The sequence below is a fragment of the Chrysemys picta genome, chromosome 3 (assembly GCF_011386835.1).
Source record: "Chrysemys picta bellii isolate R12L10 chromosome 3, ASM1138683v2, whole genome shotgun sequence".
NCBI lineage: Eukaryota > Metazoa > Chordata > Testudines > Emydidae > Chrysemys > Chrysemys picta.
In genome coordinates, this window is record NC_088793.1 from 190,332,731 (window position 1) to 190,351,555 (window position 18,825).

General features: G+C 42.5%; 1 protein-coding gene across 2 annotated transcripts in view; it reads left to right on the forward strand.

The window, feature by feature from the left end:
• PCSK2 (proprotein convertase subtilisin/kexin type 2) overlaps window positions 1–18,825 on the forward strand; it is a 188,448-nt gene that overhangs the window by 159,675 nt on the left and 9,948 nt on the right. For both annotated transcript variants that reach the window (XM_065589670.1, XM_065589671.1), the window contains 2 exons: window positions 15,029–15,244; window positions 17,227–17,327. In XM_065589670.1, the coding sequence (XP_065445742.1) occupies window positions 15,029–15,244; window positions 17,227–17,327 (317 nt within the window). The remainder of the gene's footprint in view (window positions 1–15,028; window positions 15,245–17,226; window positions 17,328–18,825) is intronic.

An 18,825-nucleotide genomic window follows, 5' to 3' on the forward strand; every position in this document is an offset into this window, starting at 1 on the left:
GCTATCTCTGGTTTATACTTAGATTGTGAGCTCTTTGGGAGAGGGACCATCTTATTGTTATATTTGTTATGTCTGCACTGCACCTAGTACAATAGCACTGGGGTGTCTATGCACTACGGCAATCGGAATAAAACTAAATTGCTTACGTGTTTTGCTGAATCGGGGCCTGACTCCCTCCACTGGCCACCTCTTCTCCATTTCATCAGATTCAAGCTTCTTGTTCTGCTTACCCTTCCAAGCCTTGCTTAACTCTGCCTCTAGCTACTTATCTGTTCTTCTTTCATTTCACATCGTCCCCGTCACCTCTTCTTTGCCAGCTTGTTCCTCCCATTTGCTTCTCGCACAAGTATCTCTGTGGTTATGTCTACACAACGATGTAAGCCAGGGCTTGACCCCCGGAGCAAGCCTATTCCCCCTTGCATCCATTGTGTTAACCGAGGGCTCGGACCTAGATTTCAAGGACCCTGCAGAGCTGGAGGGTCCAAGCCCGTGTTAAGCTGGGACCTAGGGTCAGATCCCTATTGCTTTCCTGGCTTCACTCTGGTCCCAGAAGTCTTCTGGATGTATCCCAGAGTTCCTGGGGGCAACTTTCTTGGTTCTCTCTCTGCCAACAATCTGTGGTGCAGTCTATTGCACTCTATTGCAAATGGAAGCCACACCTCCCTTTGCAAACAGACATAGGTGCTGGAACTAGGAGTGCAGGGGGTGCTGTCGCACCCCCTGGCATGGAGTAGTTTCCATCCCATACAGGGTTTACAGTTTGGCTAAATGGCTCTCAGCACCCCCACTATACAAATTGTTCCAGCACCCCTGCAAACGGCAGCAGTTCAGCTCAGAGTTAACCCATTGTCTGCTGAACACTGGTCTGCAAACACACTATCTGAGAGTCTGCAGGGTTCTCAATGGAGACCGATCAGAAGAAGCTTTTTGCAAAGAGATCTGCTTCCTGGTCCCAAGACCACAGCCAGTTTTTGCTGAATCTGTGGGGCGAGGCCAGTAAATCGGTGGACTTCAGCAAAATCACAAGGAGTGACCACGCATACCAGCAGATAGCTAAAAAGCTGGCAGCTCTGCAGATTTTCCAAACTGGTGATCAGTGCAGGGAACAAATTAAAATGCTGAAAAGCAAATACCGGAAGACCCAGGATAAAAATTGCACCAAGGGCAACTCGCCAGCAACCTGCCCATTTTAGGATGACTTTGACCAGGTCCTGGGCACTGTGCCCAGCACAGAGCCTACTGTGCTACATAATGACCTGGTGAGCTGGGATGGAATGCTGCTGGCCCCCGAATCCAGCGTGGGACTGACTGCAGCCAGCAGCCGGCTCCCAGCCAGGATCATCAAGTGAGTCTTGTAACGATACCAGTCCTGTGGCAGGCTGTGGGTCAGGCTCAACAGCACGTCCCTGCGGCCCCTGGCTTCCCGCAGCTCCCATTGGCTGGGAACAGCAAACTGCGGCCACTGGGAGCTGCGGGCGGCTGTGCCTGCGGACTGTCTTGCGGCCCGCCAGCGGATTACCCTGATGGGCCGTGTGTGGCCCGCGAGCCGCAGGTGGCCCTCCACTGCTCTAAGCTCTTGAGCTGCTGAGTCTGTGATACTGAACATGCAGGCAAGGAGACTGTTTTTGTGAACGCAGAGTTTATTGTTTGACCCTCAGTTCTTTCTCTCTGCTGTGGTACATACGTTCCATTTTCACCTCTTTAAATCAGACTGGTGCAAATTGATGTTTGGGAAGGGGGCTGAGGAAGGTGAAAAGCAGAACTCTGTATTTCTTTGGTGAAAGCTACTTCATTAAGTGCATTAACACCCTCCGTTTCTTTCTGTCTTATTACAGTGCCAAAGATAGACCCTCCAGGGGAAGACAGTATTCATGTGTATTGCAAATGCTTTCCTGGCAAGAAAACATTTGGATGGCTAGGGCTTGGGGTGGAACATTCTATATTAACCAGCTATGTGTTGTGCATTGACATGACACTTAAAACAAGTTTTGCTGAGTTAAGTGTGCAAAGCTGGGCTTCAGTTACCTTTTCCTATTTCAGTGATTGTACTCCCAGGTTACTTTGGTAGTGTCCTCACTGTGTCAGAGTCATACCTGCCAGAGAACAGCATTTGCTCCCAGCTGCTTCACTGTGAAGTATGACAGTCCTCAAGTACTAGCAAATGCAGTAATTATTCTGGAGGTGAATTAAAGCTATTCTCCAACAAGGCAAATAGAATTTCAGTAAATGCCACATCACTGAAAGCGATCACCGCTGAGCTCAAAGAAGCATGAGGAATTTCAGCCCAAAGGGTAAGTAAACACTGTGGCACTGGGCCTTTACAGAAACGGGAGGTATATAGCTGTATTCTCCAATCTGCTTCACTTTGTGCTGCTTATACAGCTTTGCTTGAAAGTAGTGGAGGACTGAGTCCTAAGGCACTCATATGATATTAGAAGGAACCCAACATGTTTGCTGCCGCTGGGCATCAGCAAATTTCAAGTTCATATGCTCTAGGAAGCTTCTTTTTAAAACATCCAGCTCCTTGTGTGCATAGGGCATTCTTCAAAGCCCACAGCAGGATGATTCAGGGGCTAGGGTGCTAGCCTGGGAACTGGGAGGCTTAGCATCAGTTCCCTGCACTACCACAGGTTCTCTTTGTGATGCTGGGTAAGTACCTTAGCCACTGAGGGTATGTCTCCACTGCAAAGTAAGCCCAGGGTTACTAGAACTCAAGGTAGTTGTTAACCTAGGATTCAAGTGTCTACACTCCTTTGTAACCTCTGGTTAGGAATTGTTGAACCCTGGGTCCCAACCTGGGGCAGCAGCATCTACACTGCATTATGTGGGCCTGAATGCAACTGCCCATATCCCAGACTTCCTAACACCCTCCCAAACTGTGGCCTCTCTAGCCCTTTGTTCATGGTGCAGTAGGGGAAAACTTGACTGTCCACCAAACTTCTCTGTCTAGAGGAGAAAGAAAGTCAGCTTGTGGGATTGTGGGATACTTTTTGTGGACTCCCAGAGCACGAGTCCAGTGGGGCTGTGTATGCACTGCACAGCAATAGAGCTTGAACCCTGAGTCTTGACTTGACTCAGGCTTGGATCTTCCACTCCTGGGACCCTGGGTCTGACCCCGGGGTTAGCATGATTTATGTGTAGATGGAAGAGGGGTTAAACTTGAGCCTGAGTTCCAACCCTAGCTTACTTTGCAGTGTAGACATACCCTCTGTGTCTCAGGTCCCAATCTGTAAGTGAGGATAACAATACTTCCCTACCTTACAGGGTACCTTGAGGATAAATACATTATAGTCTGTGAGGCACTCAGATACTGCAGTGATGGGAGCCAGGTAAGTACTTTAGCTAGATTGAAGCTATTGGGAACATTCTTGTGGCATTAGTGGTCTTTGGATCAGGCCCAGAGAAATTTGGTTTGAAATCCAAATGATAGGCATTAGCAAACTGTCTCCTCTGCATGCCTGATGTGTGATTGTCCACTCAGTGCTCTGAGGTGCACAGTTTCAGAGAAGTGCTATTGGATCATTGTGTGAGCAAAGTATTAGGGAAATTCATTGTAAAAAGGTACAGTAAGGCAACAATAAGTATAAATGCACCCAAGTTAGGACATTTGAGGTTCCTGATCCCGTGGGTGTAATATAGCACCAGCATGTGTAATCCTATTCATGCTCAATGGGGCAAATTATAACCCTGATCCTCACCTGATTCAGGCGCTGCTCTGCTGCTGCTCTGGGAAGATCATCCCAGTGTAGGCTGGATCATTTGATGTCATAGAGCCAGTATAGGATCATCTTTTGCAGCATAGAGACTGTGACTGGGGAAAGGGAGATATGGTCAGGACTTCTGTGTGCTTCAGTGGTCTCCAGTTGCCATATTGGCTCCAGGGGCAATTGGAGGCTGGCATCAATTAGAGCAGCCTGACGGCTGAGATCCTTCTTGCTCTGGGGCAGCAGTGTAGCTGTAGCACACAGCCAGCAGTATGATCAGTGGAGCACAAAGGAAATTTAAAGCCACTTATGCACACAGCTCTCAACCGTGCTCTGCTCTCCTTGACCGCTTCTGAGGACTGGGGCCTATATTTGCGCTGAGAACCATAGCTTTGCATTGCCTGACTTTTGTGCCGTCCCATTCTTCGTTGTAATGTTGCATTAATATAGGGCTTTTTGGTTTGTTTGGGTTTGTTTTTTTCGTTTGCTCTGAGGGCCAGATTTTCAAAGGGTATTTAGGCATCTTTACAAGATTGCAGTGGGTGTTAAGGGCCTAATTTGCTTAGATGTTTTGAAAATCCCTCTATGTGCCTTAGTGCATTCTAGATGCTTAAATACATTTCAATATCAGACCTGAAGTTCTTTCTTTCTTTCTTTCTTTCTTTCTTTCTTTCTTTCTTTCTTTCTTTCTTTCTTTCACCTACATTCTGAAATCTATATCGAAGGTATAAATACAAATCTAATTTATGATTATTTTCAGAATGGTACAATACTGATCAAAAAGCAATATGTCTTATGTCTTTTATATACTCAAAGATGAATAAACATGTGGATTCTTTTTTTGCAGTCCAGGGCATGATTCTCAGACACTAGGATAGTAACTCATAAATAAATGATGAGAGCTGAAATGTTGGCAGTGAGTCAGGGACATGTCAAGAATTTAAATGTGCTATTAAACTGAAAATGATACTTGCAATGTCCTGGAAGGAAACTTAAGATAACAGAATCCTTGCACACAGCAAGTTTAATATCCTTGTCTCTGATGCAACAAATGACAATAAATAATTGGGAGTGATATGGAGTGTAACGTGGGTTTTTTTTTCATTAGGAATATGAAATTAAGTAAATTGACAAGCACGAGTCATATTCATCCTGTTGCCACTGCAACTTGGAAATAAATTCAAGGGGAAAGATATTCATGAGAATTCCCCAGCACATGCTGCAATATCCTCCTTAAAATCCTTCCTCCACCCCTCCTTCTGCTGTGATCTCTGCAATAAAATGTCACCTGATAATGGCTAGATTGGGATAATGGCAGAGATCTCTCACACTCATCTCATTTTTTGTTACTTTTATCTGATGGTTAGGAAAGAAGTAACTCAAAACTGCTGTGTTAACATGTGTACACACACGCTTGTTGTTTCGCTTGGCCTTCCCCCTTCTGATTGTTTGTTACCCTCATTCTTGCATCCTGTTGTAATCAAGGGACAGATTCCTATAGCTTTACTCACACCAAGAAGCACTTTACTCCACAAGTAAGGTACTATTCAGCATAAGAAAGGGTGGCAGAATCTGTCTCTCAGATTGTAAGCGTTTGGGGGCAGGACAGCTTTTTATTATTTGTTTTGCCTAGCACAATGAGACCGTGATAATGAGTGGGTTTCTTAGTTGCTATTGTAATACAAATATCAAAGAATAATAACAATAATGCTAGTGTAAATCTGGGCTGTTGTGTAGAATGAATCTGTGCCCTCCCTGTTCTCTATTGCACTCTGGTAGGCTGTTCTTCATGGGAGTTGGTGGCACTTACTAGAAATCAGTAGGTTTGTAGGACCAGTTCACCGACTGTCATTACTATCAGCAGAAAGGTAAATAATATAATAAATACTAAATATACTAATTCTTGAGTTAGCAGAATATATAGAATAAAAATTTGATTAAATTTCATACATTTAAACCTCAGAAAAATCTGACAATTAGTACAAGCATGCGTTTTACACAAATAAACAGGTGAGAACATAGAGCATGATGTAAATTATACTATCTAGGAAACACCTTTTTGCAAAACAGGTACAGCATGATTGGAGGGGAAGCAAGATTTCAGGGTTTAAGTTATCTCTAACCATGAGAAACCAGGATGAACTCTTTGGGGCTTGGGGGTGGGGGGTGGACAGATTATCACATAGCTGCCTACTGTGGGGTTCTTTCACTTTCCTCTGAAGCATCTGGTGCTGGCCACTGTCTGCAAAGGGACATTGGACTAGTCGGACGATGGGTCTGATCCAGTCTGGCAATTCCTACATGCCTAAATAAAAGACCACAACAGAGTAAGGGTAAAATTCTGTCCCGTCGTGCACAAGTACTTTGGGCTGGAGGGAAAGATGCACAGGGAGCTTTGTCTCCCCAAACGCCCCCGCCAGGAGCAAGACATGTTACACTCCTTGGCACTCACTTGAGCACTAAAAAAGGAGCCAGGCTAATACACTTTCTCTCCCAATGCTACGAGGGACATTGCCATCTGGCTTGCAGTGCAGACCTCTAGCCTTCCTACCCACATCTGTGATCAGCAGCGGAAGCTGGGGTTTAGTGAGAAAGGACCTGTGCTGCCTCTCTTTGATCTGCAGTAAGGTGCATAGCTGAGCATGTTACCTACTGAGCTTTCTTAACCTGCATCAGCAAAAGGGGTCCTCAACCCTCAGCTCTGCATGCTACTGTGCACACGTGGACATGTAGGCATGAGCACACCCATCTCTTTGGTGAGTTAGGGCAGGATTTCATCCCAAACTGAGGGATAAATACTAACACAAATATGGAGCACAGAAAAAGAAAAGGGGGATGGAATTAAAGATCAGTCCAATAGATTCAAGATTGATCAGCTGACCTATTAGGAGCTCATACGGAAGGAGGCGTGATCAGCACAAGCCACCACACCTAGACAAGGCATTGAGTGGCAGATATCATGGATGGATAGATTGGTATATAAAGGTCATGGTTGACTAGATGTCTTGCAAGATGAGATGCTCCCTTTGGGGCCAGTTCTTGCCTACTTTGGGGGCTGTACTGGCTGGGGGTGGGCCAGATGGGACGCTTGGCATAGCACAACCCTCCTGGACATTGCACCCAGGCAAAGTCATCTGAACTAGGACTGATTCTAGCCCAAAATATAGGCCATAGTTGCAATCTAGAAGTTTTATGATATGTCCCCGTTTTATGAGTGTGTCCAATAGGCTGCTTTTTTCTTGCTGCTTCAGTCTTCCAGCTTCAGCTGTTTGAATTTAAGAGACTGAAAAAAGTAATCAGAACAGCTGGTCTCTGCCTATTGCATTTTTATCATGTAGGCTTTTTCATATTATTGTGTGCTAAAGGATAGTTCATGGCTTGAAATAATTTATTTAGCTTTGGCCTGCTCAACCAGACTATACAATATGTTATCTATTCCTCCACTACTGATGAATATTATATTGACCCCCTAATGTAATTTTACCTAATAAAATGCTGTGAGAATAGAAATTGCCAGGGGAGAAATAGTAAGAATTTATAAGCTAATCATGTCATTGTAATTGGGTTTTCCAGTGAAAGAAGCTGTGAGAATATTAAAAATGCAAGGAATTATTTCTCATTTCCCCCATCCAGAGCTATGGAAATTGCACTTCTTTTGTTGGAAGGTGAAGGTTGAGGCAAAACATTATCAAATTTAGCTATTCCTACTACCATCTACTCAAGTCAGTAGTTTAATGGACATCAAAACATTAGTTTGAGACGTGGCAATCTTGTGTATTAGCTCTTTTTCAAAGGAAGTCTTGTTAATTCTCTTTTAAATGTAGGACCAATGTACTGTACACTTATAGTGTCAAAGCTACGGGTTGTAATTGTGGGTTTTGTCTTGTTTGTGTAAGTTAAGATAAAACTTTATTGTAACCTTACAGAACTGTGCTGCATCTGAGGCCAAATTCCATGCTCTGTTACAGTGATGTAAATCTGATGTTACTCGATTTAATTACCACTGGTAAAGCTGACATCAGTGTTTGGGCAGTTGAACTCTTTTCTTCTCCACAAAGACAAGACCCAGCTACTGCTAGAACAGGGAGAGAATGTTACCATGTTGCAACACAGTGCCCCAACATAGTAACTTTTGTAATGTAGATAGGGGCCTTGATTTACTTTTCACCTTTTAGATTTAAATTATTGGTTTAAAGGCACAGGGCCAACTCCGTTTTGATTCTATTCGGTTTGTAATGCAAAATATTTTCATTAATTTCCTGCACTTTTTTTTAAGTGAAAACAGTGGAGTGGAGCTATTTCCCTTCAGTGACTGAAACAAAAAAAACAACACTCAAGCCATGCATGAGCATGCAAAAATGAAACTGACAGGCCTATATTCACAGCATGATCTGATTGGGAAAAAATTTAATACTTTCAGTGGTGGAAATTAAATGAGATGTTTAAAATCCATTCTCTGTTAATAATCTAAGGTGTTTCAAAACCACCGATGAGGGATTACTTTTGAAATATCAATGTTATGAATTTTACAAATGTAATTAATACTAGAACTGTGCAAACTACCTGCAGAAATGTAAGGCCAGACTCAAATATCCTAGCTCACATTAAACACCACCAGAGTCCACAAGGGGTCCCACTGAAGTAAGTGAGACTATGTGAAGAACACACATCGTCAGTGTGGTTTAATGTAGCTATGCCAATTTACAACAGCTGAGCAGAGCACTGGCATATGGAGATGAACAGTTATCGGGAGCAAACAGTATCTGAACTCTTCTGAACCTCAGAGGCTTGATACAGGCTTTGGCTTAAAATTCAGTTCCATTCATATTTTATCTAAACCAACTCATCCATTTTTATATTACAAATGACCTACCTGATTGAAGATAACTCCTGAAAGATCTGTTTATGTGTTTGTTTACATATGAATTAAATTGAGCTTTGTTTTCATCTATATTAATGCCTTTTTTAGATATGGAAAATGGCTTGACCATTAAATTCATTATTTATTAGTTTAATTAAAGAAAATATCAATTAATAAATAGTAACAATTATTAACAATTATGTGAACACTCCAAATAAGAGCTTTCAGTGGGCAGAGAAGTCTGAGCCACCTATTGTGATTCAATAAGATATGGCCTGTGCCTTCAGACTCCATAGGCAGGACACCCTTTCTGGTCAAAGAGCATTGCATATATGAAATACTTGCAGGAATGTGCCTGGAGGAAGGATAAATCCTGTTGTTAACGGAATTAATGTATAAATAATCCAAGAGACCAATCAAAGTAAGGGCTATGGGTGAGTCCTTTCTAAAGGATGCAGTGATGGATTTCCTTGAATATAGCACTAAGTACATAACTCGAGGCTGTAACGGGAAACTATACTCCCATATGCCTTACATTAGGCTGTATAATTCTTGATATAAAATGTTGTATATATAATGGATTCTAATCCAATCTAGAAACTGATCACTCAAGAGACAAAAGCTCTTGTTAAGGGAGGCATGATCCAAATCTGAAGCTCTAGTGAAAAGGTTTCAATACAGGGATGGGGATTAGGACTAACCTACAACCCTAGTAAGAGAGACCTGGCAATCCAGGCCATTCAGCTAGCCAGCACCAAACAGGACCTGATATATAAAGACATGTCACTATTCCAGATGGATGCAGGATTCTAGATTGCTCTTCGCATGTAGGACCGGAGGATTCAGACATTGGTCTGAGGAGTGACAGGAAGATGTTTGATGTGTCACTTGCACAGACCAATCTGGTAAAAAGCATTTGGGCAGGGCATTGTGTTCCAGCCACATTGTCTCATGGGTAACATTACACCCTGTTGAATGTAATTAACAGTTGTTATTTAAAGACACGGTTAGTATTTATTCTTATTTAAATGTTTATAGGATTCAATATAAAAGCATTAACCATAACTACAACACTAGGAGAGAAAGAAATGTATTTTCGCTTATGGGAAAGCAGTATGGAATTCAACAGGAATGAAACCAATATAGTCCTATAGAAATGTCATAAGGGCCTATAGAAAGGACTCCAAAAGCTATAGAGTTTGATAATGAATGATATAATTCTTTTTTTTTTAAACCATCCTACCTAACTCTATGGCAGGGACAAAAATTACTATTAAATTAGATAGGAGATTCCAAAATATTTCCTCTCTTTCAAGGGGAAGAAAGAAAAAAAAATCTGTACTAACAGTTATAACACGAAAAGGAAAAAGAAAACCCAATGACAAATTCTGTTTCTTGACAGAAAACAATTTCCAACTCCATGATCATTTTTCAAAGATGAACCTTCACATTCCCCCCCATACTGCCCCTCACACCTGGGAGAAATTGCCTGTGAACTTTTGAAACCATCATGTTGTCCTTCAAGTCCCTTCTTAAAATTCTCTTTTGCCATGGATTCTAAACAATACTTGACAAAGTAAGGCAGTTGGTGTGCTGAGACTAGTATTGTCGCATTGTTTCCTTGTACATCCCCATCTGTCTGTATCCACCAGTTGTCTCTTAGGGCAGGTCTTCACTTAAAACGCTGCAGTGGCATAGTTAATCCACCTCCATGAGTGGTGGTAGCTGTATTGATGGGAGAAGTGCTATCTACACCAGGAGCTAGGTTGGTATAACTGTGTCACTCAGGGGTGTGGATTTTTCACACCCCTGACAGACATAGTTATACCAATATAAGTTTATATTGGGGTGGCCAAATTGTGACTCGCGAGCCACATGCAGCTCTTTTACCATGAAAGAGTGGCTCACAAGCCCCCTCTGGCCCCGTATTCTCCACCTACCAGACCGGATGAGGGGAGGAGCTCGGGACCTCTGCCTTGCAGAGGGGTAGTGGGGTAGGAGCTTCTCTCCAGTGGGGAGAAGGGTCTAGGGCCTTCAGCCCTACAAGGCGCACCTGCTGGAGTTCGGGGCTTCAGCAGGAGTGGGGCTGAAGCCCCCAGCCCGAGCTCCTAGCAGGTGTGCTCCGGCTCTCAAACTTCTGAAGATTGTCATATGTGGCTTGGAGCGCCAGTAAGTTTGGCCACCCCTGGTTTATAGCGTAGACATGGCCTTATACTTGGATTGTAAGCTGTTGTGAGGAGGGGCCATCCTTTTGTTCTGTGTTTCTACAGCGCTTAGTACAATGGGGTCCTACTCCATGACTGGGGTCCCTAGACACTACTGCAGTACACACAGTGTTAATAGTAATAAAGAGACATCTCGAGTTTTATTTAAGGGGATATTTCAATAATTAGCCTGCAGTGTTACCCAACAGTCTAGCTAGCTAGACAACAGTAAAGGGAGTTCTCTGAAAGTATGAGCTCTACAAGGCAACAGTTATATGGAAAAAATAGTTACCCAGTGGGCAAGTCATGCCTATTTTAACTGGTAGTGTATACAGAAGATTACAAATAGGCAACTTGTTGGTTTCTTCAGCTAGATATTATTTTAAAATAGTACAGTAGCCACTGTCAACATTCCATGTTTTGTACGTGCCCCTGTATTGTATTTCAGTATACTTGGAATGAACAGTGTCTTTTAGACTTCTGTTATACCTGTGCCAAATCCACACTGATTCATCCTCAACTCCCAATTTGAGTTTTGGATTCAAAAGAGCAACAAATCTGGAAGTTAGACTCCGAGCTCTATTTTCTGGGGAAACAAACAGGAATCTGAGTGAAACAAACATACAAAAATGTAACAGCTCCACTGTCTCCTTGTTCTTTTCTCTTCTCCTCATGTGTCTTTCTCCAAGCTCCCTCTGGTATCTCGGTTATGTTCAGCGTTTACTTACTCCTATTCTGTTCATGGCCTGATTCTGCAACATTTCCTCATGTTGAGTAACACTTACTGTTAGCGTTAATGGGATTAGTGTGAGTATATTCATGTGTGACGTGAGAGAGTCTGGATTTCAAAAAGAGGCCCTCAGCATTAGACAGATTTCTAATTAAGCCCCAGACTGGATAAATTTCCCCCAGTTTTCCTGTTTCCAGGTTTTATTATGCAAGTTTTGATCAGCTTTAGTATCTTAACTAATAAGAGGAGAACTGGAAATATTCAAGTAATCAACCAAAAGTTTCCCTTGGCAAATTGTCTGAACCTCTGAAATCTGCCACATTCGGGTGGAAATCTCAAAAGAACAGGATTTCTGAGGAGATTTCCGGTCCTTCATTTGGGCTATTAAAGCCTTTCCCATGATGTTTGTGCACCTCTGTTTCCAGTCCTGGCTAGAATACAGAAGTGAAAAAAACGTAAGAGAATTGAGGAGAATGTGACGCGGGAGTTAAATAAACTGTTTTTGAATTCTAAAAATTGTTTACTTGTTTCTAGAAGATGCTAACTTGGGGCATTTAATATTTTATATGAATGAATTATTTTTAGGACCCTGTCCCAACCAGCACTCTATAGCCTTAGACTCTGCTCCTTGCACTTATCACCTTGTTTATTTTATTTGTGATTTATTCTGCTACACAGTATTAATGTTTCACAACATTTTGCTAATGTGATACAAAAATCCCTTGTTAACTATCCCAATGAAGGATGTATTTAAACATAGGAAAGTTAACAAGGAGCCATGGAGATTAGTGACTGCTATCTTCCAGTCCTAGTACAAAAACACTGCTTAGCCTCACTTGTTCTTCCATCTCCGGAGTTAGCAAATTGGCTAAAGGATAACACCACTATTCTTATCCAATTAAAAGTGCAGTCCTGCGAATTAAGAAGGAAGGTGTTCTTTATACTAATACTGCTAAGACCCAAAGGCCTCATCTCAATTTCCCCTTTTCCCCAAATCTACAGCTACCTTAGCACCAGCTGGGGGTTTCAGGTCAAATGGAGTATTTTAAAATGGAAGAAAAAAGGCATTCTTTTTCTTATTTTGATGCTTTGCTTTTAAAGAATCACTTGTTGGACAGATACAAGCCCGTGTTCCTTAGCTTTTGTTCTTACAACATAAATTTTTACAACAGTATATCCAATCACGTATATCTAAAATGACTGACCTCGAGTCTATATGGGTACTCTTAGGCTGATTTAAATAAGCTATCCAGTGTCATAATCTTTATTACAAGAGTCCTTCGCCAGAGAAGAAATACAACCTAACGGCTGAAATCCCACTGTGATATCAGCGAATTATAATGCTACTTGCTAACTCGTTTAAAAATAATGAAGTTGCATCGTCCACTGTGTTATGATAAAAGATATGAGGCAGTGCTGTGAAATGGGATTTGATATAAAGTACAGTCAGAGAACATACCCTATTAAAAATGACATTGTAGGGTGCTGTATTCATGTGCTCCATGACTTCCAGATCACATTTGTTCATTAACTAGCCAGAAGGTAGTTTTCCTAACCTTCAGCACTGCAGACATACCTGAGAGCTAGATATTAAGCTGTGTTCTTGCTCCCTTTTATATTATCAGAAATAAATGGGGGCAGGGGATAAACATTTTACCCTTTGAGTTTTAATCTTCAGTGACGTTAATGAGAATTTTGTTATTGACTTCAATGTAGCCAGGATTTCATCCAAGGTTTCAAGACTCTCAATCAAAACATTTCTCTATCCAGCCCTCACCCCTCTTTTCTCAGGGTATGGTGCTTGAAATAACCCCTCCCTCTTCCTGGTGCCTGGAGTAGGTGGGAGGATACTACTCTCTTTTCCTTTAGCTACTGAGAGAGTTCTATCCATCATGTCTCCCTCTTGGCTTAGATCTCTCCAGCCAACGCCAGCTTCATAAGGGGAGTTGGGAGGTGCTTTCTTTTGTTGATGATTCAGTTGCTGTCATAGCGGTGTTGGTTCTACAGCGCTAACAGTAATTCAAGCTAGTTTGGTCAGTAAAACAAATAGACATGAGAAAAAAAACAGGGAGCCAATCTGTTGAGAAAAGAAAGTGGTAACAGTTTTACATGGTTTTCTAGCCACACTCAGACCTTAAGTGTACCTTATAAACCCGGTCAGTTAGATGAATAGTATATCCATTTTAATGATCTGGAAAAAGTGGTAAACAGTGAGGTGGCAAAATTTGCAGATGATACAAAACTACTCAAGATCGTTAAGTCCCATGCAGACTGCAGAGAGCTACAAAAGGATCTCACCAAACTGGATGACTGGGCAACAAAATGGCAGATGAAATTCAATGTTGATAAATGCAAAGTAATGCAGATTGGAAAACATAATCCCAACTATACATACAAAATGATGGGGTCTAAATTATCTGTTACCACTCAAGAAAGAGATCTTAGAGGCCTTGTGGATAGTTCTCTGAAAATATCCACTCAATGTGCAGCGGCCGTCAAAAAAGTGAACAGAATGTTGGGAATCATTAAGAAAGGGATAGATAATAAGACAGAAAATATCATATTGCCTCTATATAAATCCATGGTATGCCCACATCTTGAATACAGTGTGTATAGTGGTCGCCCCATCTGAAAAAAGATATATTGGAATTGGAAAAAGTTAGGAAAATGGAAAAAAAATTATTAGGGCATGGAATGGCTGCCATATGAGGAAAGATTAATAAGATTGGGACTTTTCAGCTTGAAAAAGAGATAACTAAGAGAGCTATAAAATCATGACTGGTGTGGGGAAATTAACTAAGGAAGTGTTATTTACTCCTCCTCATAACAGAAGAATTAGGGGTCACCAAATGAAATTAATAGGCAGCAATATTAAAACAAACAAAGGAAGTATTTTTTCACACAATGCACAGACAACCTGTGGAACTCCTTGCCAGAGGATGTTGTGAAGGCCAAGACTATAACAGGGTTCAAAAAAGAATTAGATAAATTCATGGAGGATAGGTCCATCAATGGCTGTTAGCCAGGATGGGCAGGGATGGTGTCCCTAGCCTCTGTTTGCCAAAAGCTGGGAATAGGTGACAGGGGATGGATCACTTGATGATTACCTGCTCTGTTCATTCCCTCTGGGGCACCTGACATTGGCCATTGTTGGAAGACAGGATACTAGGAACTAGGTGGACCTTTGGTTTTACCCAGTATGGCCATTCTTGTATTCTTATGTCCCCATAGTGCTTAGTGCCTGATATCAACTCCAGGTTCTAATGAATCCATAAAATGTCTTAGCACAGAAACCTTTGGTGTTCCAAGTAAACAAAATGATAAATGAGAACACTCTGCACATAAAAGATTGCAGAACAGGCTGTGATTAACGGTTAACTGGATTTTTAAAGTCTGCAGCAGTCCATGCACTTTCAGCTTGCTACTGATGTACATTTATCTAGGGCCTGTTTTCTCCTTGACAGATGGATGCCTTGCTTCATGTTTGAATGCGTAATTTAACCTGACAGACTCAATTTCTTTTCCACAGGGCCGTGGCGGCAAGGGAAGCATCTACGTCTGGGCCTCTGGAGATGGAGGCAGCTATGATGATTGTAACTGTGACGGCTATGCATCAAGCATGTGGACTATCTCCATCAATTCTGCTATTAATGATGGCCGGACAGCTCTGTACGATGAAAGCTGCTCTTCGACCCTGGCCTCCACGTTCAGCAATGGGAGGAAGAGAAATCCCGAAGCTGGTGTGGTGAGTGCAGATATTATTGTGCTGTTGTCCTGCTCCCTACACTCACACACGTCTGTACGCATCATTTTCTGCTTAGGAGCAGCAGATGTTCCTTTGTTAAAACTAATATTTTCTCATTCACAATACCTGACAATGCCCAAACTGTCAGCTGATGAGATGGGAGGTCGATATTGAAAGCAGCAATGAGCTTCTATGTTTTATGGCTGCATGTAGGTGGTGTTCCCTAGTTATCAGAATACAACTTGGAAAGTGAAGCTGGGGCTTATTTATTCATATGTCCTCAGAATTTTTAATTCCCAGGCAGACTTTCTTTGTGTAATTGCATGATAACGAAGAGTTGAAATCCCCAGCATAACACATCACCTCCAATTTGAGCATATTGTAGGCTAATATAGTCATTGCCAATTTGTCTGTAACCCTGTGTATGTTTCGCAGAATAAGGTTGATGACGAAACAAGTTCAGGGCAAAGTAGTAGTGAAATATGGAATATTGTCAAGCTTCCTGGGTGGTTTCTGCATATTCTCGCTCCTTGCCAGTCTGTTTAGTGTTTTTCTTGAGAGGTTGGTCTAGGAGTGTGGTTACAGAAATGGTTGTTTATTTAATAGCGTAAGAAGCCTCTAGAGCAAAGGATTAAAGCTCCTTTTTAATGTGTGTAAAACTCTAAATAAACAAGCTTGACATTTGCATCACAAACTCCCATTGTTTAATTCAACAGTGATCTATTTTTATTATTGGCATTGTAGTAACCCCTAGGAGCCCCAGACATGGACCAGGAGCCCATTGTGTGAGGTGCTGTACAAAACAGAAGATGGAGCCTGCTCCATAGATGACAAATTAGGTGTCAGGTTCAGGCCCGTGTTGAGGGCAGAGTGGAGCTTCACACCCTAGGGGTACAATCCCTCACCGTTCCAGGTGTACACTAGGAATATTTCCACTATGCCACCTCTTGGAAAGGTACAGCATGCTCCTCCTAGTATGCTAGTGTGTGGTGGGGATTCTCTTACTTTAATAGTCTTCAGATCTGGAGACTCTTGCCTATATGCTCGGGGTCTTACTGATCGCCATATTTGGGGTCGGGAAGGAATTTTCCTCCAGGGCAGATTGGCTGAGCCTCCTCCGCAGCATGGGGCAGGGATCACTAGCAGGAGGGTCTCTGCCGATTGAAGTCACTAAAAACAGGATTGGGGACTTCAACAGCAGAGTCCAGGGAAGGGGTAGGGACGGTTTTATGGCCTGCAGCATACAGGGGGTCAGACCAGATGATCATAATGGTCCCTTCTGACCTTAAAGTCTATGAGTCTATGAGATCATCCAGGGTGGGGTCTGATACTTAAAAGGGGCCAGGCAGGTGTCTTAATAAAAAGTTCAATGTTTGTCAACAGATAGTACACATTTTCCAGTTATTTCATGTTCTGAGTATAGAGACAATCTGGACTGTCCTAGATCTGTTGTATGAGTTTGAAAATACTGACTTATTTCATTGGGTCAGTTGTATGCATGAAGTGATCTACATTACATACATGACTATCACTGTGCAATGCAGACTGTGTCACATTTCCCTCTAGCGGCTAGTCCTCATAGATGATAGCACCCATATTACTGCCTGCTATTGGAGCTACTCCTGTAACTCAAGCAGTAGAAAACTACTATGGTGCTAAAAGTCTTGGGTTCAAATCCTATTGATGACTGGAGGGGCTTTGTGACATTTATAGAAATATAATATCTCTATGAATTTTAGATGTTAATGAATGTTTACTTCTTACTGTCATTGTCCGATCACATGTTCCCACCTGCCCTGTGTATCTATCCATTCTATTTTAAAGGTGATCTAGTAGTTTGAAAAGGCAGTAATTATTCTGTTCCTAGTGACAGGTATAACATTACTCTCATCAACAAGTATTGCCTTCCATGCTATTCCATGTCTGTAGCACAACGGAGAAGGAAATAACTAGTCTTACACATTTTTTCGATATTTTTGCAGGCTACTACGGATTTATATGGCAACTGTACCCTACGTCATTCTGGAACATCTGCAGCTGCACCTGAGGCAGCTGGCGTGTTTGCGTTGGCACTGGAGGCTAAGTAGGTTTAGGAGAAGAGGGATTTTTTTTTAATTTTTCTTTTTGGAATTACTTGTCTGTAAGGCTGACGTTAAGGGCTGTTAAAGCTACAACAGCCAGATCCAAAGCCCATTGAAATGAATAGAAAGCCTCCTATTGAACGTCAAGAGCTTTGAATCAAGCCCTGGGTGCAGGAACTTAGATGTGTTTATGTAAATAATGCAATGACCTCATTTGCATAGTGTATATAATGTGCACTGCCTTATTTGCATATATTGATTCCTTTTACAGATATTTCCTCCCCTCCCCACCTGCTTTGTCTCTGGCTGCCTGCTGACGTGCCCTTCATAGTCTCTCTCCGACTCCACTGTCTGTCTCCCCGATGCCCCCTTCCCAAGCTGACTCACCTGTTTCCCTCATCCAGTTTCCTCTGTCCCCACTTCTGGCTGTGTCCCCCTGGACTCCCCCCACCTCTTGAGTTTTCCTCTGCTCTACCACCAGTTGCTCCCTGACCATATAAACCCTGGCTAGCACACAGTTCTCCACCCACCCGTGGACGTAGAGGTATGGCTAGAATGACTGCCTACACAGGACCACTGTGTCCATCATGCTGTCCTGTGCACTTGCCATATTTCTATAGCTGTGAGCAGACTGGGGTCTGTGCTCCAGACAGGGTCTCTTTTCTTTGAGTTCTGGAGGACTAATAGGTGTCTCTATGATTTAAAATCCTAGAACTCTGACCATACACAGTATGTCTACACTGCAGCTGGGAGCAAGCCTCCCAATCTGATACGCTTTACAGTCAGAAGGGACCATCGTGATCATCTAGTCTGACCTCCTGCATGTTGCAGGCCACAGAACCTCACCCATCCACTCCTGTAATAGACCCCTAACCTCTGGCTGAGTTACTGAAGTCCTCAAATCATGGTTTAAAGACCTCATGTTATAGAGAATCCACCATTTACACTAGTTTAAACCTGCAAGTGACCCATGTCCCATGCTGCAGAGGAAGGTGAAAACCCCCCTGGATCTCTGCCAATCTGACCCGGTGGAAAATTCCCAAATATGGCGATCAGTTAGACCCTGAGCATGTGGACAAGACCTACCAGGCAGATACCTGGGAAAGAATTCTCAGTAGTAACTCAGAGCCCTCTCCATCTAGCGTCCCGTCTCCAGCAGTTGGGGATTTTTGCTACTGGCAGTCGCCGATGGACCACATGCCATTGTAGGCAGTCTCAGCAAATAGACTTGGGCTAGCATGCTAAAAATAGCTAAAACCTGAGCCACAATGTCCACACTTCTATTTTTAGTGCATTTACCTTACTGAGTGTTCAAATACACCAGTCCTTTCAAACTTATTATGGAAAGAGAAAACCATCCTCTTCTTCATCATCATCATCATTATGTTCCTAATATGCCTCTGGCATTTAGGGCAGTAATGAAACTCCTCCACTCCTGTCTGTTTCTTGCAAGTCTTTCAATGGTTCCCCAGCTGTGCCCCGGGTTTTCCAGCTCGGCTT